Genomic DNA, 27986 nt, shown 5'->3' with positions numbered 1-27986 from the left:
CGCCCTCCCCCCATCAAAAGAGGGCACTGAGAGAGGGCAGCTGCGGAGCAATGGCCCTGCGCCCTGGTTTTTTCTGAAAGGCCTGTCAGCTGCAAGACCCCCTGCCCCCCCCCCCCACACACACACACACACACACACAACCCCCGTACCCCTCAACCCCCCCAACAGATCCTAACACACACACACACACATTAGACACAGAATCTTGGCGTCAAAACCCATCCATCTATCAATTTTCACATTGACAGCCAAGTAGAGGAAAAAGAGCTTTGGTTTCCTGACATTCTTTCCTAAATCTAGAACGGTGGCCATCCGGGTGCTCCCTATATGAATCCACTATGTGGAGCTGCCAGGACTGTATACAGTACATGCACACAGACAGGGTGTGTTCTGTGCTCATCTTTGTGAATGGCATCTCATATCTTCACGCCTATGTGACACATGCTGTGTGTGTCTGTATGAGGGGTTTCCTGTTGCTACAGCAGAGGACTATATGTGTGTGTGCATGATTACATGCATGTGGTGGGGGAGAGAGAGAGAGAGAGAGAGAGAGAGAGAGAGAGAGAGAGAGAGAGAGAGAGAGAGAGAGAGAGAGAGAGAGAGAGAGAGAGAGTGTGTGTGTTAGCCTGCTAGTGAATGGCTCCGTGCTGCAGGAGATCGTGTTGCAGATATCGGAGCAGACTGTTAATCTGTGTGTCCTACAGAGGATCTAGGGCTACCAGAGCCTCGGAATCACTGCCACAGACATGTGGACTTGATCTGCACGCACACACACACGCACGCACACGCACTGGAGTGTGCAACCACACACACTTTCCCACATTTCAACTAACCAAAAAAAGTGCAAAGGAATCCCTTATCAGACCACTAAAATTGCTTTACTGCCTTTAAGTTCTCTGGTAACTGTTACTTTGGAAGCTCTAGAAAGGCAAAAAGATGGAATATACTACAGGAATTTCTACTGAATAAAAAAATGAAATCCTATAAAACGATTAAGGTCTAGGGCTAGTCAATTTCATTTAACCTCCAAAAAAACTAACATTTTTCCCATTCCTTGGCTTGAGAATTCCCAGGCTAGACATTTCAGGGCTTCAGCCTTAACCCTTCGTTGGTTAGAGTTCAGGCTGAGAAGGGTGAACTCACTTCAAAAGGCTCAGAGGAGAGGTTAACAGTACTGGACTGAACACAGCCCAACACAAACAGAACCCAGTTCTTTAATGGGGTTAGGAAGAAACCAAGGCAGTGGCATAAGAGAGAAAGGGTTCAGTTTCTCTTTCCTGTACTACCTTGTATGATAAGAAGGCATTTCCTGTGGAATGAATGATGCTTCCATTTTAACCGTGTAGCTTTGCCAACAAGAAGGAAAACATTAACAACCTTAACTCAAGCAAAGAGATAGACGAGACAGACTAGTTATCAGAGGCCCCATTTAGCAGAAACATGCCGAGGCTAGAAACATGCCGTTTCCCATTTAATTCACTGTCAAGTGCTCACATATTTCTCTTCTTTTCCCCAGACACTTCCCACAATCAAACCCCTCCTTTCCAGGTCGCCTTCGAAATTCCAGGTCATCCATAGGGGTCCAGCTTCGCAGGCCTCAGTTTCTAATTGGGAAAGTTTGAAGTCTGCTACTTCAAAAAGCCACCATGTGTGTGGACCTGTCCCCTCTCATAGGACTAACTGAATGGATCCCACACCAGGACACTGGGGAACACTGGCTCCCCCTATTAAAGTGTATCACACTTCTGTAGGTAGCAGGGGCCCTTAGGGGACTAGCCTGTACCATTGGCACCTTCTGGTCAAAAGAAGGGGGGTTTTCACAGAAGGCTGGCGGAACATTTATAAGGGCCAGATCAGTGGACAAAGGTGTGAGGGTGGGACTAACGGTTTGAATTAAGGAAATAAAACAAGGGAGGGAGAAAGGGTATCACATCATTGTGAACTATATGGAGTGTGTGTGTGTATTGTACATCGTGTGTGTGTGTGTCTGTGAAAGCCTTTCAAAAGGAAGGCTCAGTAAAAAATAAAGGTTTTACTGCCATACCGAAAACAGCAACAGACACCAATAACAAGTACAAGAGTCTTGTGCAACATGCAGCACACTAAAATCACACGTGCATTAAGTGTGGAGTATAGAAAAAACTATTTCCAGTGATGTGTGTGTGTGTTTGTTGGATACATTAGTGTCACCAGGACACAGCTGAGACACACTCTCAGAGTCTTAATTGACGTATTGTTAGTGAAGAGCCCCATATGGTTCAGGGACACAGGCCGGGTTTGAAACGGAAATCTACTACTTAGGTTACAGGGCAAAGCACTTTGACCAAGTGATCAATTTTCAACAGAGATCGACAAACCTTAGCCTGATGTCCCAGCCCTGAAATTATCATCTGCTTTAGTGTGTGTGTGTGTGTGTGTGTGTCTGTGGCACCTGCTGTTTACTGTGGGGTCTTACTGAATGCCACCCACAAACAAGCCATTCATTTTGGGCTGATTCTGTAAAACAGGTTATCAACACAACAGCTTCAAGTCCAGTTGATGTGCAAGCCTGGCAAGTTTCAGGCCAGCTGGGACAGCAAGGATCGCTTGAGTGTTGTCCGACGCTCTTAGAGCTCAAGACCTTGAAACCTTCCAGCCTCCTGACAACCCACACGCTTCTGGCAACACAAACACAGAGTGCTTCCTCTTGCAAATGGTCTTGCTATTCCTGTCATAATCTCTAAACTTCCTGAATCACATCCGTACAGAAGCAAAACACATCAGGTTCCTGTCATGCCGCCAGGGCATGAGAGTCTGGTTGGCTACTGAGGAGTCTAGAGGGCTTTGGAAAAGCTTGTGAAAAGTGCTGGTGTAGAAAACTAAACGTAAAGACAGAAGGCAGCTGAAATGTTGTACAGAATCAATTTACACACAGATGCACACACCCACCAAAACCAGGATCTCGGCTACCAGGCCTGGTGTATTCACCCAGGCTACCAACAGTAGAAGGTTCCCAGGGATTTGATTACATGAGAGAGAACACACTCTTTCACCTCCCATAGAAAGAAAATTGCCCCCACCCGCCACCTCCCCCCTCCTCCTCTCTATCCCCACTGCCCGCCCCCCCCCCCCCCCCCCCCTCTTCTCCAACTCTGAGCTCTGTTAAAACCCTGGGTGGCGAGTGGGCAGTGGGAAAGTTAGCGGGGAGTACAACGGCCAGCGCCACTGTAACTCTCTCCCTCTCTTATTTAGACCCGCTCTGCAAACCTGTGGGGAATCAGAGGGAATTCCAGCGCCATTGTTCTCAAAGGGTGTTCCATTGTGGGAATTCACAGCAATCTGGCACAATGGGGCCCTAGCCCGGGCCAGGACTGTAATTAGAAAGAGAGCGAGAAAGCAAAAGAGAGAGAAAGCTAGCGAGAGAGCAAAAGAGAGCAAGAGAGAGAGAGAAAGAGCAAATGAGAGAGAAATAAAATTGAGAGAAAGGGAGACAGAGAGAAACAATCGGCCATCTCAGAGATGAGTGTGAAGGCCTTCTCAGATGCATGACTTCACAGAAGCAAAACAAAGGCTGTGTACAGCAGCCTTACAGCGACAGTTTCACAATAGGGCTCAACAGCACCCCTCTCTCTGAACACTAAATGTGTAGTCTACTGAACAAGCAGATATAACTTGTTCAAAACATGCAGAAAGGCCATATTCTAAGGCCCTGTTCTAGTTAGCAACCACTGAAAGCACAAAACATTGTTCAATTGTAATACAATCAATGATTGATCTAGTAAGGCCTCAGGTATAACTAGGTACCAGACAATTGTGGACATCAATGGATCAATTAAAACAGAGGAAGCCTTCCAGGTGATATTTTTCAAAGTCTGACTTTGACTTAAACGTGAAGAAAAACACCCAAGGCTCTCCGGTGCAGCTCAATCTGACGTGGCGGAGATGGATGATGACTGATGAGGCAGATGGGGTCAGAGTTCACACCACCATCCTGTGCCAAGTAGATCCACAGACAGGCCTAGGGCTCTGGGTCTCCAAACCTCGGACAACCTCACTCACCCTGCGGATGTAGCCTACATTACCAGATTATGGGGTGCTGACTTGACTGATATGGACTGGGTCAGAAAGGTGAGTTTCCAAAGGGCTATGGGGGGAGGGGTGTTTGGGCATTTTGGCTCTTAGATTCTTGGTTCCATTAACCTTTGTGAGAGATGGGGTGGGAGGAGAGAGAGAGGGAAAGAGAGTGAATATTGCCACAGGCATAGGCAAACTGTCATAATCTCAACACACCCACTGCGTCAGTCAACTGCAGTTGTAACAGTTGAAAAAGGAAAGACCAGTTCTGTGCCTCTGAGTTTACTGCTGGGGTTCCTATTAAGTCTTCCGTCCTGAAGGTGACAGACCCAGCATGGACTGGTCTACCACAGCAACAACCGTATAATAAAACCCCTGGCTGGTGTGGCTGGACGTGCATTGTTCTGGTCTTAGACTGGGGCTAGGGGGAGCTGGGCTTGGGGCTGACAGCTACGGCCGGGACTATGGAGGAAGCAGGACCTGGGTCTGAGACAGTGCTTTGGCAAGGGCTTGAACAGTGACTGAGGCTGTGTAATGCAAGTGGCTTTCGAACTACATCTCACTCCAATAAAAACATTGTCATCATTCTCCAGCCACGCTGCTCATTACGCGTCACATAAACAACTGCTTAAGAAAGCAACAAAAGCCTGCAAAAAAATGTCCCAGTTAGGCTTCTACGCTCATATATTCTCTCCCCAGTTTCCTCTAGGTTAGCCAAAGACTGAGAAAAGTTGTGGTCAGTGGTTTAGCGTAGAGCTTTACAGTCCTGCTGCTGGTCTGCTAGTGTTGGAATGGAGGCTGTCGCTGTGGGGGGAGAACTGAAAACCATTGTTTCAGGGAAGAGGCGTGAGAGAGCCTAGTGTCTATCCTAATGTCACTCAAACATACCACCCTCCTGACACTTGGCCAGCCTATCCCTGAGGCAGAAACCAAAATTACAGTCGCTCTTTCTTAAGTCTCTCCAGATAGAAAGAGGGTGGAGGAGAGAAAGAGAAAAGAGGAGCGAATGTTGAAGAAAGAAAAAAGGGAATCATCAACTTGAGCCCCCTACCATGGTGTCTCCCAATGAGACCTGTCTGTAGGTGATGCCTGGTCTGGGATCAGCGGTCTCTGTACTCCTCTGCTGTGGGATCATGGTGGCCTGGTATGCTGATTACAGACCAGCTAATGGGACCAACGTGGAAGCCTACCGAGACCACAACAAAGCCAGCGGGCTTGCAAGGAGGAAACGAGCCCCACTTATTTAGACTGTTATGGACCAACCAGAACTTCTATGGGAGCCTTCTGGTTCAACCCCAAACACAGGCATTAAAGTAGTGAATGGGAATATCTGCTGGCACAATAAGGGGTTGGGGGAAAATGGCAACCGGTTTTATGGGCTTCACGTCTCCCAACATCAAAGACTAGGCGTAAAAAAAAGCCACAGGAGAAAAGAAGAACACAACAACAGCAACATCCTGTTTTACCAGTCTCTTATTAGGTAAGGTCTACGTGCTAGTTGACTGGTCTGTGGCTGAGCACACCACATATAACCTGTCTAACTATTAGGATTTCCTTGATTTCCTTTCATTCCTTTCACTTTCTACGCCGGAAATAATCCAGTTTAACCAGGGCACCCACACGCCATCCATTGAGCGTTCTACCCAGACGTAAGCACTAACCCTGCTCTCTAGCCCTACCCATGGCTAACAGGCTGTGCACCGCTAAACCAAGGGCTACAGAGGCTAGTCAGTTGTAAACAAACACAATTAGGGATGCCATGACTATGGGAGTCGGGGGGAGGGTAGAGGAGAGGAGTGAGGGGTAAACGGAGCAGAGGACAAAAAAGGGGACCGGGTGATGAAGGGTCAGAGAGAAAGGGGGAGAGTGGGGGAGGGGTTACGCAGAGAGGGAGAGGGCTGAGAATGGTTGACAAAAGTTTTGCGAATGGCTTGCATCCAGGTCATGGTCCACAGAGGATGGGGTCAAAAAGATGGAGGGAATCGTAACTGCCTACCTTCCTGTAGGGACATCCAACATCCATATACACAGGAGAGTGAAAGATCCTTGACACAATACAAGTTGTAAACAGAGACATGACACAATACAGGATTGAATTGCTTTTGATTCCATTTCACAGCTATCCAAATTTTCCATACTTGAATTACACAAAGGAAAGTAGAACTGAATAGAATGGTCATATGAATGTAACATGAGACACAAGAAACATACAGTCCAGAACCAATGAAACAAAGCAAGGCATAGAGATGAGTCTCTCCTCCTCTCTCCTGGGAGTGGGTGTTTGTGTGTCTGTGAGTCATCTTCAGGGGGACGTTTTCTGTGAGCGACAGCGTGACCAGGCAGTGAGACACCCTCAGGGCACGACACCGTCCATGCTGTGACGCAGCGTACACACATAGACACGCACACACACACAGCTCTAATCAATGACGTACTCACTTTTTATTTAATCTCTGGGACCTACACAAACATGGTCACAGTTATCAGTTATGATGTAATTGTAAAGAAATATATATATTATAATCCCAAACACATAACCTTTTCCAGGTGAGTAATTGCTTGTGCATCTAAGCTTTGTGTCCACAACACAGTCTTGACAGATTAAGAATGAGACTTGCCATGAATGGTAGTCAACATGAGTCAGTTGTTGATTGAGAACTGAGATAAAGTGGGACAGAGCAAACAGAAGTAGAATAGGTGATAAAACTACACCACATCCCAGACTACAGCACTGAGAGATGAATACAGCATCTCCCATAATGCAGCAGTGTCCTAGACTTTTGTCAACGGCAAATACACACCCCTATTTCCTTAAACAAATGCAGGTGCAGTGTGGCTAAACATTTGAACGTGAACTTTAGAAACACAAAGTATTCCTCCGTTTTCTTTTGTAGTGATTCCCAATCATTGAGGACCAAGCCGAGACAAATGTGTTGTTTGAAACTCAAAGGCAAGGTTTTTCCAATTATGGTTTAGGGCTTGGATGAGGATTAGCTGTACAGCATGAGTTTTAGCGGGGGAGCTAAAATCCTCTTGAGCAGACTGACACAAGAGGAGTAGGTCACCTGGCCCTTTAGTGAACGTGAAGCAACAAGTCTAGGTAAAGTCTAGTTTCCTTCAAAGCAGTCATTTGTTGGAAAGGACTTGACAGAGATGTTTGACTAGAACTGGATGGAAACACAAAAGGGGAACTCCTGGGTCACAATCTTATTAAAACTGAATTGATTTAACAGTAGATAGCTTGCATCAATGATACCAGATGGCTTGCACAGCTACTGTGCCTTATCTAGGACCCATAAAGTCTGGTCATAAAGACACATAACTAGTCATTCATTACGGCAGTTATTGGGGTTTCCCTGGAGTCCTCCAGATGTTTTTCGTATCCTAGTAGATAATGGTTTAGGCCTCTATCCATCCATCCATCATTTCACCACCCTGGACACCAGGGCAGTGGGGGTGCACACCACAGTAAACACACTTAGGAGCATGGGGACTCATTCCACCATCCCCCAGCCTAAATGCAGAAACAGACCCCAGTCGATAACAGCTGGTTTGTATATCAGCACACTGAAAACCAACTAGAGATGGTGACAACATCTAAAGAGAATCACCCATCACTTTGTAAACACCACAAAGGAATTGGAATAAATGTAAATAAAATTAATCTAGAAGGCTATCATGGCTAAGGGTTGTGCTTCAAGTATTTTGAGTCAGACCCTCAAAGAAAATGAAGGACCCCACTACTGGAATCCAGCCTGCTGAGAGGTGGGGAAGGGGGCTTGTCAAGACATGTTCTACACATGCTGTAAGGAGAGTGAGGGTCATTAGTGATTCACTGGTTCACTTCTTTTTTGTTTGTTTTTGCAGCATGACACGAATCACAGTAAGTCAGCTGAAGAATGTAATGGCTGACTGTGAAGTGGAGCGACATATATGAAATATACAGACATCCCCCCCCCCCCCCCCCCCCCCGGGACGCAATCCGGACGCATGATGTACCCCCTCAACCTGCACGTACCCGCTATTGAAATGCGGGAGACTCCCGGACCTTCCGGGAGACTTGGGATGTCTGCATATATGACGACTGCCTGTTTGTCCATTCATCCAGTGAGTCTTTATCCTCGGGACGCAGAAATATCACAGGCATGTAAATCCTTTTGCAACTGGTGGCCCAAGTACATAAAAGGACATTGATGTGTGTTTGTATTGCTGATTCACTGTGTCGAGGTTTGGTAGCAGAAGCGATGGAGTCGGCTGCATTCCAGTCATAGCAGACAGTTGTTTAAGCATAGCTGGAGTTCAAAATGCTTTGGTAACACTATCAACAAAACTCTACACTTCCGCCCCTCGTTGCACCAACTCATACCATGCCATGGCATGTGTGTACTATACAAAACACACACACACACACACACACACACACACACACTGGAGTGCACAGCGTCTGCCATGACCCGCGTGCAGTGTTTGGTGCCACCACAGGTTGTGAGGTTTATTCCCATGGCTTAAGCTTGCTGTTTCACAGGCCAATACTCTTAGGACAGACTGGGGCCAGTGCTGCTAAGCTGAGATGATCTGGGGAGATTTGCAATGCACATTTGGATTTGAATGAAAGGCAAAATGGCCAGGTTCAGGTTGGCTCGGCGACGATGCGACCCTCTCTCACCTTGCATTGGCATCATAAAGAAAGGTAACGTTGCTATGTAAATGAAAAACTGATGTTAGGCTTTGCGGCAAGCTAAGCCATTTCAAAACAATATTCGCCATGTTCTAAGAATCCCTGTATAACACCCAAACACTACAGTACACAAAAAGACAGATGTTTTCACCCTTTGGGAAAACACAAAAGTCTGCGCTGGGGCGAACACTTACACCAACAGCATCCACTAGAACAATGGAGAGACACATCTAATATTGATCATCTTGGTCACGTTTTCCCATATGGTGATGGCAAGCTGGTCACCGCCACACTGACACTAAACAAGAACGTGTGAGAAACAGGACGAACCAGAGCCGGCAGGGGTGATACTCCCCCCCTGTCTTTCATCCTCCCCCCACCCCCTCCCCCCCCAGGGGAGACTCCTCTTACACAGCTCAAGCCCATCTCTATAGAAACCAACCACATATCTCCTCATCAATAGAATGCAACGGGGTCACCTATGAAGGAAGGATGGCTGGATGACAGGAAGTCGTGGGTGACAACGGCTGTGGTTTAACCTTTGAGTGATCTACCGATTCGTCTTGACGTTTCCTGGACTGGGCACAGTGGTGGTGGGGGGGGGGGGGGGGGGAAGATATGATTTTGACTTCATTAGGGTGTGTGCTCTCTGTGTTACGTCGGTTAACACGCCAGTTGGAGGGCCTCAGTGACTCTGTTATTGGGACCATCAATTCCAACACCTTGCTATCGCCACTTAGGTTAAGACCTCTAAAGAGCTCCAGCAGTAAAGTAACCATGCATGTGCGCACACACACACACACACACACAACCCTTTCTCACATGGAAGCTAATCACCCCATTGACACTGCAACGCTACTTGAAAGGTGACAGACACGGTCTCTCGCTCGTACACACACACACTATATTTTTGACATTTCTTTCCTGACCTCATAGCAACAGGTGTAGGCCACTAAATCCTCTGCGCCCTAATCTTAATTTAAAATGTACCTTAATTTTTCACAATGATTAAGTGGCACAAGATCGCAGCTGCCAATATTGCGCAGGCAACCGGATATCAATCTAAACATAGTATGAATGCAATTATTACAGATATTTAAGAGTTTTTCTGTTTAAGAGTTTTTCTGTTCTGTTTGGAACGAAGTGACCAAACAGAACAGTCAATTTCACTTCAGTAGTACAGTTCTTGTACATGTCCGAGTATTTGGAATGCCACATAAAACTTGGCACCCTTTCCCCTGTAAGTAGGAGGTGGATGAGTAGGTAGAAGAAGAAAAAAAAAAAAGCACGCCTTTAAGTGTGAAACTATTCGGCAGGGTTTTGAGCGAAGCATTCCCTAAATAGCTTCTACCCTCCACAGTTGAGGGATTACGCATGAGTTTAGGACTATATTTGGAGCATGACTACAGTAGTCACTCTGATTTTAGTCAACTTCTACTGTGTGGGTCTGTGTCTGTGTGTGGCAGAACAGTATATCCTACTTGTCATTGGGTACATGTTCGTGTTATTCAAAATCTTAACTTCATTTGAGTTAATTTGCACTGACGGAATCCACATTGAGTGGATCCAAAAGTGAATTGGCAATGAAAAAATAATCCCATTTATTTTCCATGTTCCTATTTTAACATTATATTATCTAGTTGGCCATTTATGTAATTGGAAAAGTGCATCAGTTGCCTTGGGAACACTGTCCTGCACCTTACATAGAAGACCCACACACCATATGACGCAAGTTACAGCAGGAAGGAGGGAGCCTCAGGTCACTAAGTACAACAAAAACAAATGTTCACAAAAAAATTGTGTTTTAATTGACAGAACTAGAGTCACGGTAGGACAAAGTCCTTTCAACAGCAATGTATACATAAAGGGGTCATGCTGCTTTAAAAATGTAGCAACCAACAAACTGGACACACAAAAAAACTGCCATTATCTCTGAGTAAAATTATGTGTGTCAGAGAAAAGGTGAAGGAGTGTGTTTTCAGAGTTAAAACTGCATGTTGGTATTCAATGGCACACAGGGCTCTCTGCAAATCCATTAGAAAGACCCACCAGAGAAGAACTGCAGAGTCAGCGAGACCCGTAAGACAGCCCATCAGAGAGCCAGTCTACATTGCTAATCTTCTGTCCATACACTGAACTTTCCCTGGAAGCACATGGTAACCCCCCCTCCCCTCCCCCCTCCCCCCAACTCAGCACTGGCTGTCACTAAAACACATTCTGCAACTATTAAAAACAGGATCAACCGTATATCATTGATAGTGTTTAGACATTGTATGGTATAACGTTACTTAAGCTCTTTAGACAACTGCCCCTAAGCATAATGACTAACTCGGAACAGGTGTCATGCGAGTTTTATCTGAAACATGAGTTTGTGGACCATGCTATCTATCATGTCCTTTTAAATTCAGTAGGCCCTATGTAGCCTATAAAACAGTTCAACAGGTGTAATTTACAGAAGGTGAGACAGCATTTATGTCGATACAACCTCACAAGCTGCGGTCTCGAAGTAGGACATGCCAATGCTGTGACGGGTGCAGGTAGTTCGTTAAAGAATAGTTGTTCAGTGATGTCATTTTCCTAACCGGCATTCCAGGTTTAGAACAAGTAGTCTACATGCCTACTTTCAGGTACTTTCTGAGTGGAAAATTACGTTTTCTGACGGAAGAAAACGTATAGGCTGAATTCTCTGGCTCAGATATGCTTGATGATATGATCCACCATGCCTGAGGGGAATATACTTTTAGTCAATAGAAGTAACGGATAAATCATACAACTAAAGTATAATAGCCTACATTTATCGTAAGTAGGCTATCGTTTAATTGATGGAAAAAAACAAGATTTCGTTAACAGTCAGACAGATTGTTTTCCAACCGTCACCTGTCAACCCGACGCAAAGAAAAGAACAATACCGCGCGTCTCAAATGCTGCACTAATTTAGATAGGCATAGTAGGGTACTAACCTGGAAACAACGACTAACTGTTAATAATTGTCTCACGCAAAGCAGCTAGGCTAACTGTAATCGGAACGGGCAACTGTTTAATGTATATTTGACCAACTGTTACGTTAAGGGCGATATTGGCAGTTCAGCAGGTCAGTATCAACGAAACTACAGTAGGCTATCCACGAAACTAGAGCACAGAGTTTCAGAAGTTTCAAAAGTATGGTTGTGAAACTGGTGTCTAAAGTGTACCAAACTCACCTTTCATCCAGTCGACAACTTGCTTTGGTGTCCACTTGGTTATTGGATCCATCGCTTGCATGGTCAACAGTGTTCAATAACACAGCTAATCTATCGAAGTCTACTAAATAACAAAGCACGTAGTGCTATCGATTTAACACGATGTATAAGCCTGTTTTCAAAATCACCGTCGCATGTCTGCTCTTTTTTGACTACAACAGCTGTCTTCTTCCCGTGGTCATCTTCAGAACTGTTTCGTGTTCACTCTACACTAGGGAACACTTTCACACGCATGGTCAGGGCCAGAAGTGTAAACCCCCTCATCTATTCGTCACTGGGCTTGGAATCGAGTTGCAGTTTCTACTGTTCAGTCCTGACCGCACACATATCAAACTACTGTAAGAGGCGGAGCCACAGTCGTTCAATAATAGAAATACATTAAACATAATCTTCATTATACCATACTTTTTTGTCACGCTTCTTAAGCAGTCACCTAGGCTTTTAAATAAAGTTGTTTTTAAGGCTTATAATGCAGAGTTTGGTGGCATTTTGATGGTTTCGATTCTTGTTCATAGTTTGATATTTTACGTAATATAAACGACACGATGTGTAGACACATAATTCATAATTCAATTGATTTTAACTTGAATGACACGCGAGTGCGCTCTGTTGGCGAACTATTGTATATCAGCCACGCATGCTCTTTCTCGGCAGTGTTCTGTTTATGAGTACACTTTTTCTGTGTTCCAATGGCCATAATTAGATGCTGTGGGCTATAATTGGTTGAACCCTTTCTATTCATGTTTTGGGTGTTGCCTCCTGACTTTTATATGCTTTTCCCATTTCCCTGGGGAAAAATATGACATGCACATACATGGACACACTCACACACACACACGGCATACAGTGCAATATCATTAATTCAGTTAAGAGCGATCCGGGATTGATTCAATAGCTCCAATCCTGTATGTCAACATAATTGGATGTCTGGTTGCAAAGTGGTTCAGACAGTAAAATGTACAGGCAAAGGGCAGGCAGGATATGTTTGTTTTACTGCCATGGAATAATAAAATGGTCACTGATTCCCACAATTGGCTGAATTTAGTTTGATGTATAAAGATGGTTCTAAAGAGTGAGATAGGACCTTCAGAAGTAGGACGTACCATCTTCCCCAACTCCCTTCCTAAACTGTTAAACACACCTCGGTAGGGAGAGTCTCCAGTGCTAACCCTGCATACAATACACAGCTGGTAAGCCACTGTACAACTGCACTGTAATCATCCCCAAATTAGACTTCAGCTGTGATTACACCTAAGCACATATCAGTTGGCTGCCGGGCAGTAAAATTGTGGAAACCACAATACAGCAGAACGTGCTATTACTTCTGCTTTCTCCCATCTTCCTTGTTTGAACATGCTGGTGTATTTGCACGTCAAACGGAATAAAGACACAAAGCAGGCAAAGTTTACAGGTACAGGCTAGACTACCTGTATGGTTGAACTTTAAAAGGGAATTTCTAGAGACAAATTAATTGCAGTTGTTGCATACTAAATGAATATGTTCACTCCATTTATGCGGTTGTTGCTGTTGTGGACTTGGAATCCAAGGTATTGGGAGGGGAGGGGGAGTAAATTCAGAAATGCCTATCCTATTTAAGGGAGTTTGCTGTTTGAGGTGTATCCCATATATGTAAAAACAATTGGGCATAGGAAAAATAGGGGAAGAAATACTTAATCTGGAGAAAGTTATTTAGTTTAGGTGGCAATTATGGCCATCTTGGGAGATGATAATGCTTCTGGGAAATGGTCACAAAAGCATGACCAAGAGAGACTGTGATGATGAGCAGGTGGATCAAGGCTGGTCTAATCATGGCATGACAGTTCCATCGGTACACTCCCAGGATAAACAACAGAACAGTGAACTGTCAGGGTGTGGTGAAGCCTGCTCAGACACGGTATGTACTATTAGTGTGTGAGAAAACACATAGGCCCAAGCCCCCAGGACATAGAATGACAAATGATTTACGTCAACGCCATCATTAACCTATTGACGATGATAAAATTTATGTCAACCAGATGACATGAGAGTTAGGTTAAGGTAAGATGGTTACTCACAATAAATGTTGACATTATAACTTCCAATGAAGGTGCTGAATTGGCCAATTTTATCACATGTAACAGATTCAAAGCAAAAAATCCCTAAAATGGCAACTCAAGGAATTCAGTGTTTATATTTGCTTACTTTAGGAGACGATAACACGTCTCAGCCAGAGATAAGGTGGTTTGACAAGTAGGCATTTAGAACAGTTATACCTTTGAATCTGCTACATATCACAGCATGTGTTTCCTTGTGTTGCTAGGCGTCCCAAACATGTCAGAATGCAGAAAAAGAGAGACAGAAGAGAGAAAGACAGAAGAGAGAGAAGGGAGTCAAACATTCTCTTCCCAGGGAAGGGTGGTGAATCGAGGGGTATTCGTATACCGTGGAATTCTGGGGAGGTCCTGACAGGATTAGTGAATCATGGGATTGTTGTGTGTGTCTAGGGAGGCCCAAGGAGGGCAGGCCCTCTAGGCTTCACGGCGGGGGGTGAGGGAGGCGGAGGAGGGTTGAGGGAGGCGGAGGAGGGGTGAGAGAGAACTCACGACCAAGGATGTTGGATAAGACGTCGTGCACTACCCACGGCCTCAGGGACCACACCACACTGGCTGAGGAGGAAAGCCAAGATTTGTCATCTCCTATTTACCAAAATAATTTCAATAAACAAACACTCTACCTCCTACAGAGGTCCACCCACAGTATGTTGGGCTGATTGAACCATCCTTGCTTGTGCTCTCAAACACAGCTCCCCAAAATATCCACCAGTCACACCATAACAAAAAACAAGATCTTCAAAGCAGTGTATTCCAAAGATCCAGAGTGGGGTTCCTAACTTTCTGGATCAACATTTTATTTCAGGCAGAGGAAGTACATTTTTGGCAGTGTGTGTTATTTCAGGAGCTACATCAAAATGGGACTAATATTGTTATAAAAAACAAACACAAGTGAACATGAAACTAAACAGGCCTACATATCTGACATGGCCGCATATGAAGAACTACAGATGTTCCATCTTATCAATAAGCACACATGCCTATCTCAACAGGTTATCTTTATAGACAAACTAGACAGTTAAGACTTTCAGAGACAGTCATTCTTCATTACACCTACGTCCCCAGTGGTTTTCCTTTGAAGGCCATTTTCTAGGATAGGATTTAGCTTCTGTTCATTAATGCAAGAACATGATCCACCTGCTGTTTCATGCGCCAGATGGTCCTAAACCCAATCAGTATTTATATTCAACCATCCGTCCGGCAAGTAAGGGTACTGTAACACACTCAGCTATAGTCTGTTATTACTCTCAGTTGAATACATGATATACTATGTTCAACCTAGTTGTTACTGTGCTTCTAGATTATCAGCTGTAAGACCCTCCAACATTGCGAAAAGATGGATGGATAGAGAGAAATAGAGAGAGCAAGTCACGGTATAAATATAGAAAGACAAACACAATAATTCATAAGCAACAAAGAAGACACCGATTATGGTTTATCTTCTTGACCTATCTTTTCTCCTTCGTCTTCCTCCTCCTTTCACGGCTAGTACAGCCCTGACATTAGCATGAGCACAAAGATGGTTCCTCAGTGAGAGAGCTTGCAGGGGATGTGGAGAGATAAAAAGAGCACTGTGGAGAGAGACACACAGAGGGCCCTGTGTACCTCTCTAGTTGTTGGGGGACAGAGCCTGAGGGAGGGAAAATAAGCTGTGCTGAGGTCTCTCTGGTTCTACAGACCCAAACGGTGTGCAAACTTTGGTTTCAGCCGGGCACCCTGATGCATAATTCTGCAAATCAAAGATCAAATGATTATGTGAATTCTGGGCTGAAGGAAAAGCCTGTGGAGCGTTTGGGTTTCAAAGACCAGAACAGATGAAGACTGAGAACCTCTAAGGGGCATTTTGGGGGTTTGAGGGGTCAATGGGTTTGGCATTTAGGTATTCCAGGACAAAGATCTGAAGGATCTTGTTGAGATTCTGGATGGTGGACCGGTCCAGGTTCTGTTCATTGTCGTCAAATGTGTGCCAGACTGAGGGGAACGGGCTGGGGATAAGGTGGAGGACACGCACACCTAAAAGGAAACAAGAATACAAAGATCTTCCGAATCAAAACTGGATGTCTGTGTATGCATGTTTGTATGTAGGTGTATTTTGTGTGTGTATGTACGTGTATGCGCACCTCTGTTGAGGAAAGGCATGTGGTCATCCTGCACAGGACCCACAGGTAGATTAGGCCAGAAGTACTGAATCTCATTGGGATGGTCCACAAGCTGTCCCATAGTGTGCAGGCGACGCTCTGAGCACAGAGGACAAAAACAATCAACCTTCAGCCACAATGTAATACCTGTCAACCGGCCTATTAATGTTGTTCGATCGACCGTCCCTTCATACTGGTCGGGCAACCTTGAGGATTGAGATTCAGGATCAAACAGCGATGCAGAGAGACAGACAGTGAGTTTGAGTGTGATTATATACCAATGTTCTGCATCCTGGTGAGCCAGCGGGTTGTGCTAGGGAACTGGTTGCCAAAGCGAGGACTGGGGCCTCCGATAAGATCCAGCAACACAAACAGGTCCTAGAGAGTAGAGACAGAGAGATACAGAAGAAGAGGATGAGAAAAAGTGAGAGAGATAAACTTCTTTCAGCTTAGTGTGAGCCTGGTCTCATGGGAAAGTAACTCTGAACCTCCAGTACACTCCCATAAAGCTTTGAGGTGAGGAATGACATAATGTGTTCCACTGTGTAACCCAGTGAATCTCTTAACACACATACACACAATACTGATACTGTTTTTAAAACTGTTCATCTCTTTTATCACCTTCAAATGGCAGAAGTAATCTGTTTCACAAACGTTCTGCTATCTCACAATAGCTAGGATACCATATAACACACTTTGGATTCATCTGACATATTGTTATTGTAGTAGACAGTGTAATGAATGACTAAATATGCATTTCTCAAGCCTCCCTTCAGGAACTTCTTGACTGGGGTGAAAGTATGTGTTCTCATGGGTCATCTAGAGAGTTGTTGTGGCGTTGACGCACCATGCCATGTAATAGGTTGGTGTCGGAGGCCCCGGGTGGGTGGGGGGTTCTTTCCATTTTCTGTGCCAGGTGGCGAGAGCCGTACAGAGAGTCTGTGGACGTCCACTGGAAGAGAGCCTCCTCCCCATCAAAGAACAACAGCTGCAGAGACAGGTCTGGACTGGAGCCCTAAGAGGTACAGAAAGATCGAAGGAGAAGGAGAGACAGTCATCTGCTGCCCCCTAGTGATTCTTATTTTAATTAAACAAGGCTATCAAAATACCCAAAAATATTTTCTGTAGAAGTAGCTCTGGAGGGTTATGCTCTAATAGGTGGACATAGTTATGGCAGAAGGCTAACTCATGGTGATACGATGATTTATACATTTCAAAGAATATCCACTGTTCATGGCTCTTTTGTGCAGATTCATTTGTATTCAGTGTGTTCACAGTGACCTTTGTCACAGACTGCAGTGCCTCCTGCTCTGCTCCTGTGACAGCTTCTGTCATTCACACACTCCTCCCTTCAGTCAGTGAACCCACAGACCAGTAGAGGAATCAGCATAAAAACATTTTGTGAACCCAAGCGGAAAAAGAGCACACTTACATCTAATTTAAATGTATTAAATGAGAATGTTTTAGATTTTGAATATATCTATCTAATATATCTATATATAGTACTTGCAATGCACTGATTTTGTATATTCACATACTTATTTGTACTTCACTTGGGAATGCCAAGCATTTTTGTATGTGTTATATCTTTATATTATGTAATATAACTACTCCACACAATATGTGAATGTGGTTGTCTCGTGTATACAAAATAAAATACATTCCAATCGTTGCTGCTACCTTTTGGATCTTCAGTTCCTGGTCCAGGGCACGTGCCAGCTCCAGCATCATGGCACAGGGCACAGCTGAGTCTGTGGCACCTTGGAACTCACGGCCGTGCCACTGTGGTGGGTAGTATTTGGAATCATAGTGGCATGCCAGTACCAGGCGACGCTTGGCAGAGGGGTTAAGGGTGGCAATGATGTTGGTGAACGTCATTGGGCCGTAGGGTGTCTGGGACGTGAACTTGTCCTCCTGTACATCCCAGCCTGCCCCCAGGGAACCTAATGTGGATTTGATGTGCTGGGGACAGAAATGCAAATGTGCGGATTACATACACACACACACACACACACATTGATGACATAGTCATTCTCTTTTGCAATTAAATCATCAGAATCATATCATCCCCATATGACGTCAATACATTCCCTCTGTGGGTAGTGACCTGCTGCACGGCCAGGCTCCCAGCAGTCCCTGGGTATCTGGTCACCAGCAAGGGCCTCAGATCCCTCTGCCACATCTGGGCCACGTCAGTGTGGGCTACAACCTTGGTGATGTCACTGTTGCTCAGGGTGGCAGCCTTGTGTTGGAGCTGGGGAAGCAGGGGTGGTACACAAGAAAGACAGAGGTATGAAACAAGGCCAAGAAAGAAGAAATAAGGAGAAGACAGAGGAAGGAGGGACACAAGCGAAAGCAGAGGTTCGAACAAAAGGGAGACAAAGGAGGGACATATGGAGAGGATATATAAAAAACAAGTAGAGGTGAGAAACAAGAAATGGACAGAGGAAACAAGGGGAAGACAGCAAATATGGAGAACAAATAGGTAGGAAACAAGGAAAATGTAGATGTAGGAGAAAGGAAGAGACAAAAAAAACAAGATTAGGAGAGAGAAGGGTTCAAGGAGAAAAAAGAGGAAGGAAAGCAAATACAGTTCTGATCCAAGCTTATCCAGTTACAGGCAGCATGTCCAACTTTCAAGCCACATAATTAATCATGATTATGATATTTAAGCATTTTACATGGCAAAGTCAACCATATGAACAAAAAGAAAATTGCCAGGTACCACTGCCAATGTCCACTACCCGTTATTTCGTAAACCTCATATTGAGGTCATCAATGCTGTCATCACTCTTGTCTGTTGAAATACTTGAACAAGCAAATTACTTAGGGCAACCGGGAAATATATTGAGACATTGAAATTGAGAAATGTGTGGTGACTGACTACTGACTTTGTGTCGGGGAAAAAACAAAGTGTTGCAATAAGCTTGTTTAAACATGCAAAAGAATGAAATACTGTCTGTGTATAATGAGTGGATTTATGCAATGCACTCAGGCACATTTTCTGAGAGACTTTCACAGGACACAATAGATAATCAGAATCCACATGAGAGAAAGAACCATGACTGAATAGGTTTAGATACACTGGAGAGCTGCTGTATCATGATTAGACGCATGCCAGTCTTGAATGAGCCAGCAGGCTGATAAGAAACACAATGTGTTGCTGTGAACATGTTATCTCTCTATCTCACTCAGATTCCCAAACAGATTTACACAAACACACTGATTTACAGTAGCATTTACATTTCAATACCATTGTTTTGATCCCAAAAAAGCAATTTCACAACATTATTGATCATATTTCCCTGAACCTCTATCAGGTTCATTTGATCTCAAAGTCCGGCTCCTCCTGCAAAGAGACGCATGGTTGCCCTGGTAACTGACTGAGCCGGGAGCATAGATGCCCAGGGGTTGTCGAGAATCCAGCAGAGGGTAAACATGAAAACACATCTCCGTATGAAACATTGTTTCTACTGTACTTTATTCTTCTCTATTGTAATGTCCCCTACACTTTACATATGGGGTATAAGGGACACTGTGAGTAGAAGATCACAGTCATTGTGCACAGGTTGGTGTTGAATCCAAAGGTCTAACGTGGTGAAGAGATGCTAACTAGCTCAAATGAGTTCTGAATGGATCCTCTGGGGAGTCACGCTGAAAGGTCAACATCAGTATGAACATAGCATGCTTTTTATCCCAACCCCCATTCAGTCATGCTCGTGACACTCCACTCCATAGGCTTGTCAACTAGTAGGGAAAACAAAACAACCAATGCATAACATTTGACTAGGACTGGATGTAGATGAATGACCTGTTGATGACTGTGATTTGAGAGATAGAGACCTGGCTAATAGACCAATTACGTGGGTTCAATTAACAATCATACTCCAAGGCTTTCAATCTGAGGGAATGGGTTAACTCTGGGTACAGATAAGATTGAAAGGGGTTTACTTTGATCTATAAATATCAAGACCTGCAATTGGTGAATCAATGACGATGGCTGTGCTGTCATAGCAACCAGATAAAGAGGAGAGAGGGTGAACAACATGGGGACTTGGATGAACAGTCTCCCACTTATCAGTCTCAATAATAAATTTGAGGAGGAATTACATATACCTGCAAAAAATACCTGCAAATAAATAGGATTGTAAGTATTGTGCATGCTAAGATAATTTACATCTGACTGTGTCTTAGAGAGCCTTCTACAGAAATAGTTAAACAAGATTTTTCAAAGAAGATTGTGACAAATCACATACAAGTATTGACAAAACTAGACTTTAAAAAGAAGTGTAGCTAAAACATTGGTAAACAAAATCAACACCTAATACTTGCGACAGTACTCGCAGTAGCAACAGTATATACAGTAGGCTATAATTGTACACGATATTGGTAAAAACATCTAAATGCATGTATAAAAAATAATAACTAACTAAGACAAGATCGTGTGGAAAAATTATGTAATGCTGCTTTCATAAAATTGTAATTACAAGTAGGCTGGAAGAAAAATCCAATAGCCTACCTTTTCATGGGTCCATGGGACCTGTTCTGCTTGTCCATTGTTAAAGTCAATTAATGCCACACAAATCCCCAGCACATAGACGAAATGCACAAACGGACCACGGCGACGTTCAGCCATCGCTGAGCCTGAGGTTTTTCTTGCTATGAGAATTCCTACCTCTCTCTCTCCTCAGCAAAGGCTTAACGAATCATGTGAGAGAACATGAGGGAGGACCCAAGGCGTTCACAGCGCGTCACTGATTTATGAAATAGCCTACCTCAAGGCCACATGTATCCGATCGGTTCATGACCTACAGTACACCTGTTAAAACTGTTATAGGAACGTCTACATGTTTTTCAAATATTTAGTCCGTGCCAGTAGGCCTAATTAATGGATTTTAATCTAAATAAAAATGTCATTACTTTTTTCAGATAGCCTAAGAAATTGTTGGCAGCTCCATGAATATAATTTTAAGAACATCTGTTGATGATATACCGTATATGTCAGTGATTATTGCACGTTTCGGTAGATGCCATTATCCACTTAATGGCAGAATCCGCATGGATTGTAAAATAATCGAATAACAGGATCATCGCGTGCACTTTCCTCAATCAACTCACGAGGTCGCTGGTACAATCTAAACACGTGGTCTTGCTACTCCGCCGTGGTAGACCAGGAAGTAACCATTGCTACAAGTCAGATGACAACAAACTATAGAATCTGAAATCTACATTTACGTATTTTGTAGCATCATATCGGTTAGAACAGTTTGTATCGTAATAATTTCTCATTTGTCCTGCATCAATGGCGGAGGAGGTGCTTTGTTTGAAAGCAAAACTCAAAGAAAAAGAAAATGAGATAGCTGAACTGAAAAATAAACTAGCACAATTGGACAAGGTATTGCGCTTTTATCTCATGTAATTAACTATTACAATTCTAGCTTAGCAACACGTTTAAGTCAAAGTGCATTCCTTCACGTGCTCTTCTCTCCCTCCATGTGGAATTAGAGCAACGTGGCAGGGTTGGAACTACACGAGAAAGTGACTGACCTGTCTCCTCTGCAACCCAAGACAGCCCTTTCCAATGACGACGTCATGAGATACAGCAGACAGCTGCTGTTGCCAGAGTTTGGAGTTAAAGGTAATAACGACGACAATAGACTTGATTTGATCTGTGTTCAATAATAGGAACAACTCATCAATGCACAGTGGTCGTGATAAAGTAGCCTAAATGTTGGCAGCATGCTCTTTCGCCCTGCAGGTCAGCTGAATCTGGCCAGCAGCTCAGTTCTGGTGGTGGGGTGTGGAGGACTAGGTTGCCCCCTGGCTCAGTACCTAGCCGCAGCAGGAATAGGTACAATGGCGTTCTTGTTGAAAGTCAACCTAGAAGAACTGCACTACGTTTCTCATTATATACAAATATATAGTAATGTAGTAGTAATAAACGATTATACACTCAAATACCTGATATCTCATATATTTACAGATGCTTTAAACATGTGCAATTCTACAATTCTTCAATACAACAGTGTCAAATAACCACATAGTACCCTCTCCAATAGAATTAGCTAGCTAAAGTCACTCACAAACCCTTTTTGCCCTATATACATACACAGGGGATAGACCCCCACCTTCCCCCAGTATTTGTGTACATTGTGTAACAGCATGTCCTTGTATGTGTAAACCCAGGTCGTCTGGGTCTGCTGGACTTTGATGAGGTGGAGCTTAGTAACCTCCACAGACAGGTTCTCCATGGGGAGGATAGCTGTGGACAGGCCAAGGCCCAGTCTGCAGCACAGGCTATCAGGAGGTAGGCTCCATGCTTTAGTATGTTTCTGGAAGTAACATTGTGTGTCAGCCATATAGTGTAGGATGTTACTGTGACCTGGGTCTTGAGAACTACATGACCTACGAATACTGGGGTCACTTTACTTTTTCTGTAAAAGTGCTCTTCAGAATTGACACGTTTTATCTGCAGTTTATTTATTTTACGTCTACAGATATTTAGTTTTGGCAACAATTTGGAAACATCTGTTTTCTTGTCTACCAATAGTAGGCCAAACTGTGACTAACCTCCACAGCATAGCCAAAACCACTTGGTGGTGCCATTTCTCTAAATAGCAAAACCATACCCTCATCACCTCAAATTCTGTACCAGTTCTAGAACTATCTGTGTTTGTTTGAGTGAAAACACATGAAAGATAATGCAGTCACATGCCCAAGACATTGCTGGCTTTAACACCTTGAAGATAAATGTTATTTTCTGTCCTTGTGTCTACATCAGACAAGTAGGATAGTGTACTCATTTGGTGCTGTGGTTATTTATTTGGTCTGTGCTAACGTGTGTCCTAAGGTTGAACTCTACAGTAGAATGCATTCCCTACCACCTTCAGCTGTCCTCAGAGAATGCACTGCAACTAATTCAACAGTATCCTCCAGACCCGGGTTGTGACTACAATTCTCAGGGACAATGAACTGCTGGTAAAATGTGTCCATGTGATTAGTTGTGACTCCTTGATGAGATCCTCCTCATGTATGACATTGTGGCTGACTGCTCAGACAACGTTCCAACACGTTACCTGGTGAACGATGCCTGTGTGCTCAGTGGGAAGCCCCTGGTGTCTGCCAGCGCGCTGAGAATGGAAGGACAGGTAATAAGCATCCTCTTTCATGGGACTTCCATGGCTTATCCCATAACTGAAAAAAGCAAATGACCATCTCAGACTTTGTTATTTATTAGGATGTGAAGTGATGCACTGACAATAGTTGTAGTTTTGTTTACCCTCTGTGTGTAGCTGACTGTATATAACTACCGTGGAGGCCCCTGCTACAGGTGTCTGTACCCAGTCCCCCCTCCTCCAGAGACTGTGACCAACTGCTCTGATGGAGGGGTCCTTGGAGTGGGTACGTCCTATCTGGTCCATTAGATCTTAGTCCTGTTCAAGATGGGGTGAAGGTAATGTAAATGATTTGGTTGTTCATTGGATTGTTTTCTCTTTTGTCACAGTACCAGGAATTATGGGATGCTTCCAGGCCTTAGAGGTTCTAAAGATCGCCTCTGGACAGGGCTGTATCCTTCGTCTTTCCAACCCCTTGTCAGGCCAAGCTAGTCAGTCTAAAATAGCATTTTCTGCTTAGTCATCTTACTGAATGAATGAATGCAAGCTTGAATTAAGCAGGCAGACTGTAAGATTCGATTGTGGCAAAGCAAGGGAAGGAAGGGGTGTTTTTCTCCATGGCCATGCCCATCTGATAAAGCTCTGCATATGAAAGATGTAGAAATCTAATCTTTAGTACTGGAGCCTCTGATAAGTCAAAGGAAATATAGGCTACATCTACGAGACTGTGAGGAGTGCAGCGTCTCTGAGTCCTTCCGCACAGTGAAACGTACCAGGAAATAGTCCCTTCCTTGACAGGGTGTGACAGCTTCCTGTGGGCAGCAGCTGCTGATGCTGGATGCCCAGGAGGCCAGATTTCGCTCCATCAGGCTGAGGCCCAGGCAGGCAGGCTGCCATGTGTGTGGGGAGACCCCCACCGTGACACACCTGGCGGATTACGAGGCCTTTTGTGGGTCTGTAGCCACTGACAAGGTCAGTCGAACTAGGAAAACCAGACTGTGGTTCAAGCATGTTGGGTAATGTATTTCTTTACTGCAGCATCAGGAGATCTGTGTTCTCTGGGTTGCATAGCTGACAGTGTCTCCTCTCACCTTGGTGAAACATTCTTCTACATATGATGTTGCCAGCCCCAATAAATACTTCCATCTGTCTTTTATTTAGGCAAAATATACTGTGCAGATTCTTAAGTCTAACAGTAAAGTAGGTTTTCTTGATTTTTCCCTTCATTATAGGATAAAAATCTAAGTATTTAGTCTATTATGTTTACCTAATCCATTCTGCTTCCCAGTGCCGCAGACTGAGCCTCCTCTCCAGTGACCAGAGAATCACAGTGCAGGTAGAGTATGAGACTGACCATGTCGTGACTTGCTGCTTTATAATGATGATTATTGCATGATTGCTCTGGTTTTTCTCAACATTTGTGCACATTCATAAAACTCAGATTATATCTCAATTTGGACCCAGCCCTAAATGGGAAATGACTAGAAACTTGTTTGTAAGGTTTTCTATGTGAAAGAATAACACGTCTTTTTATTTGGCACTGACTATAATGACGGTGGTTTAGATTAGTTTGTGTTGTGCTGAATTGGAACTTTAATGAGAAATTAGTCCTTTTAGAGGCATAAGAGATGTAAATCAGGATTGATTGGACTGTCACAGAGGGTATGTCATTTTTTTATTTTATTTTTTCTTTAAATGAAGCGGCACAAAAAACGTCTAGCCCCTTCCCAACTCAAAGGATAACCCGTTAAAGTATACCTCAGAATATTCTGATATGATGACATCCAAAGCAACTTAACATTATTATTACAGGCCATTTATTCTTTCTTTACTGTACCTCAGGTTTAAATGAGCAGTTATGTTATTGTCTTCTGTAATGTATCAACTGTTGTATATAATCTAGTCTATCAAATTTCAGGAATATAAATCCATATTGGACAGTCCATGCTCCCATGTCCTGTTAGATGTCCGCCCTCTTGTGGAGGTGGATATGTGCCATCTACCCTTTTCTATCAGTATCCTTTTACATGTCAGACTGCCCTTTTGGCATTTAAGCTTGTTTACTTGCCAGGTAGTTATATTAATAGTGGTTCCTAACACAGTGAATGATGTGTTCAATTTAACTGATATGCTTGCTCTCTGTGTCACCTATGTTAATGTACTGTTATTAACTCAAGTTTATATCCCTATGTGTTTATCATCCTTAAATCATTGTAAGACATCCCTCTCTCAAGTTTAGAAGACAGAAAAAGTGAACACGTTCAGCTGTTAAAAGAGAAAATTAGCCAAGTAAAGCAGCAGACGTTGAGTGGATCCCAGGTCCCAGGTAATATGTGTCCAGCATATGTAGCCAGGTCAGCACATACACAGGCCCTTAGCAGCTAGATATAACTAGGTATTCATATTCACTAAACTAAGAAGAGTAATCTGAGTGCTGATTAGGTCAGTGTGTAGTCTTACACTCCCAGAGTCTTCGCTTATTTTGGACAGCCAATGACTGCAGGTGATGGGGTTGCTAAGCGATCCTTTTCCAAAACAAGTATTGTCATTGTGAACAGCTGGTCAGCCTTTTAGAATTTAATATTCAAGATTTTATTTTAGGACAGACAGAGAGTGTATATTCAGTGTGTCTGCATGTCATTAAAGGGAAGTCTGTCTCCTTTAACAAAAAAAACTTCAACATACAGTATTGAGATGTCCAAAATAACTATTTATAAAACCCATTTTACTGTAGATTAAAAAAATACATGTGGTTTCATTGTAAAACACAACTGCTTTTTATTGCCTTTAGTAGTCCAGACATCATAATTAGAGACCTCAGTCAAATTCATCGTCATTCAGCGTCATACACCTCTCTCTCCTCTCTGTTTTCCATAGTCTATGTCATTTGTAAGATGGGTAATGACTCCCAGAAGGCTGTGCAGGTCCTGGAGAAGATGTCTGGCACTGAGGTGGAAAGTATCACTGTGAAGGACATCTCTGGAGGCCTGATGGCTTGGGCCCAGAAGATGGACCCCACCTTTCCTCAGTATTAACTCAGCTGAAGCTCCTCTGCTCTTCCATTGGGATGATTTTTTCTAATAAAAGTATTCTTCTTTCGTACTAGTTGTCTGTCTTCTTCCAAGTTATTTTTCGTTAATGTGTGTGCAACTGCAATCTTTCTTTTAAAATGCCAAGTGTCATCAGCAGCGCTATTAGTAGAAAAGCCAGCACAAGTTGAATCTATGTGTTGACAATAGGCAACATCTGGGCGCATTCTTCAGGAGCTGACAGTAATATACCTGTTTAGATATGGCGTGATTAGAAAAACAGTGTTTCCGTGGTTTAAGGTGCCGTTCCCTGATTTTGATTAGGGTTGCCGCTGCCAAATGTTAATTTGGTCGATAGGGAATACGGAGTTGGCAGTAACACAGTAGCCTTCCAAAATCTTACAAAAAGTTGACATGATTACAGTTTGTAAAGATCCCCATCCATCTCACATTAGACCTATGACCGCATGAATGAATTTATTCAACAGAGTGAACTTTTCCTTCACATTTAATAACGTACAGAACCAACATCAGAGGTTAAATTTTGTGAAGCCGTCTAACGGAAAAGAAGTACAGCCAAAAAAGAGCATGCGCAAACGAATGAAGTCTGATGGAGGCGCCATTGCCTTTGTGAGACTGTAGTTCACACAAGAATCTCCACTGATGAAAACTCCTTTTAGCGAAGCTAATGAAACTCCAAAGCCCAGTAACTTCTCTCTTTTCTCGTCAAACAGGGGGAGTAGTCACAGCTGGAGGGATAATAAGATGCGCATGAATTTACTATCTAAACGATGAGAGAAAGTTTCTAAGCGCAGGAAACACAGCAATGTACAGTGCGTTCAGCACAATGTTTCCATTAAATTTCTTTAGCTACATTTTTGGCGCTGCTTTGTGAGTTTTAAATTGTGAATGAACTCCAGTGTACGTTCTCTTCGATTGTTGGAGTTGCAAAGTTTTTGTTGTCCACTTGCCATGGATAGAAAACCACTCATCGCAGACAGTGAAGGTAAACCATTTTCACTTACTTTGAGTTTGAAATAAACTAGTTAAGAATATTTTTAACAGCTTTGCAGTTTTCAAAATCTGGGCTTGTATAACTTGTTTTGCTGGCATTCGTGGACAGTCTTCTGCCAGAAATCCCAATTGAAAGTGGGAGGGTCCAGATGTTGAGAAGCCTTGAATCCAGATGTTGGTTGGTTGTGCAGGGATATGTAAACATAACACGCAGATAAAACTACAACAGGTTCCCACATTTTTTGATTTTGAGGTCTCCCAAGTGCAGGATAATACGATATAATTTGGCTTGCTTTCAACGGTCAGATTGTTTCATGTGCATAGCCTAGCTGAATATTTAATGTAGCCTACTGTCTACTATGAAGTAAAACTTAAAGGTGAGCCTTTTATCCGATTCTTTGAAATAGTTTACAATGGATTACTGTTTCTTAGGCCGGTTTCAAACAATGTTTCCACCCAATAATACAGTTGTCTTCTTGTTCAGGTTTCCTGCGGTTGGGTCCGAGACGTCTAACAAGGCGAATTGAGATCCGTCAAGAATATGAAATCTGGAGGGGATGTCGTTTGCTTTAAGTGTCAAATTATCTGGCTTCCTCTTAGGCCAGAGTTTCCGCTATTGGACCCGCCAAC

General features: G+C 43.6%; 3 protein-coding genes across 4 annotated transcripts in view; 1 reads left to right on the top strand and 2 right to left on the bottom strand.

The window, feature by feature from the left end:
- The window catches only part of LOC136948921 (connector enhancer of kinase suppressor of ras 3-like), a 45992-nt gene extending 33777 nt beyond the window's left edge, over positions 1-12215 (bottom strand). For both annotated transcript variants that reach the window (XM_067243069.1, XM_067243070.1), the window contains exon 1: positions 11932-12215. In XM_067243069.1, the coding sequence (XP_067099170.1) occupies positions 11932-11992 (61 nt within the window). In that variant the 5' untranslated portion in view covers positions 11993-12215. The remainder of the gene's footprint in view (positions 1-11931) is intronic.
- A 2592-nt stretch (positions 12216-14807) lies between these two features.
- qpct (glutaminyl-peptide cyclotransferase) lies at positions 14808-20870 on the bottom strand. Its single transcript, XM_067243265.1, has 7 exons — positions 20718-20870; positions 18306-18452; positions 17879-18160; positions 17046-17213; positions 16477-16576; positions 16181-16297; positions 14808-16073 (listed from the first exon to the last, which is right to left on the bottom strand). The coding sequence occupies exons 1-7, from the start codon at positions 20832-20834 to the stop codon at positions 15892-15894; spliced, it is 1113 nt and encodes a 370-aa protein (XP_067099366.1). The 5' UTR covers positions 20835-20870; the 3' UTR covers positions 14808-15891.
- A 513-nt stretch (positions 20871-21383) lies between these two features.
- mocs3 (molybdenum cofactor synthesis 3) lies at positions 21384-26415 on the top strand. Its single transcript, XM_067243264.1, has 13 exons — positions 21384-21593; positions 21704-21836; positions 21957-22049; positions 22385-22505; positions 23049-23127; positions 23233-23346; positions 23491-23599; positions 23703-23765; positions 24122-24285; positions 24602-24649; positions 25232-25328; positions 25532-25639; positions 26191-26415. Exons 1-13 carry the CDS (start codon positions 21501-21503, stop codon positions 26346-26348), a joined length of 1380 nt encoding a protein of 459 aa, XP_067099365.1. The 5' UTR covers positions 21384-21500; the 3' UTR covers positions 26349-26415.
- Positions 26416-27986: the final 1571 nt, after the last annotated feature.

Source organism: Osmerus mordax, chromosome 9, assembly GCF_038355195.1.
Source record: "Osmerus mordax isolate fOsmMor3 chromosome 9, fOsmMor3.pri, whole genome shotgun sequence".
Classification (NCBI taxonomy): domain Eukaryota; kingdom Metazoa; phylum Chordata; class Actinopteri; order Osmeriformes; family Osmeridae; genus Osmerus; species Osmerus mordax.
Note: the sequence above shows the minus strand (reverse complement) of the source record. Positions and strands in the feature narration are given on the sequence as shown.

Bases quoted from the DNA above. Each gene is read 5' to 3' on its own strand.
- qpct (XM_067243265.1), bottom strand. From the start codon at position 20,834: ATGGCTGAACGTCGCCGTGGTCCGTTTGTGCATTTCGTCTATGTGCTG. The intron at 18,161-18,305 runs GTCACTACCCAC...TTCTGTCCCCAG, and splicing joins GGAGCCTGGCCGTGCAGCAG to CACATCAAATCCACATTAGG. The intron at 16,577-17,045 runs GTGCGTCAACGC...TCTACTCTCTAG, and splicing joins CCAACCTATTACATGGCATG to GACCTGTTTGTGTTGCTGGA.
- mocs3 (XM_067243264.1), top strand. From the start codon at position 21,501: ATGGCGGAGGAGGTGCTTTGTTTGAAAGCAAAACTCAAAGAAAAAGAA. The intron at 22,050-22,384 runs GTACAATGGCGT...GTGTAAACCCAG, and splicing joins CCTAGCCGCAGCAGGAATAG to GTCGTCTGGGTCTGCTGGAC. The intron at 23,128-23,232 runs CCTCCAGACCCG...CTCCTCATGTAT, and splicing joins TGCAACTAATTCAACAGTAT to GACATTGTGGCTGACTGCTC.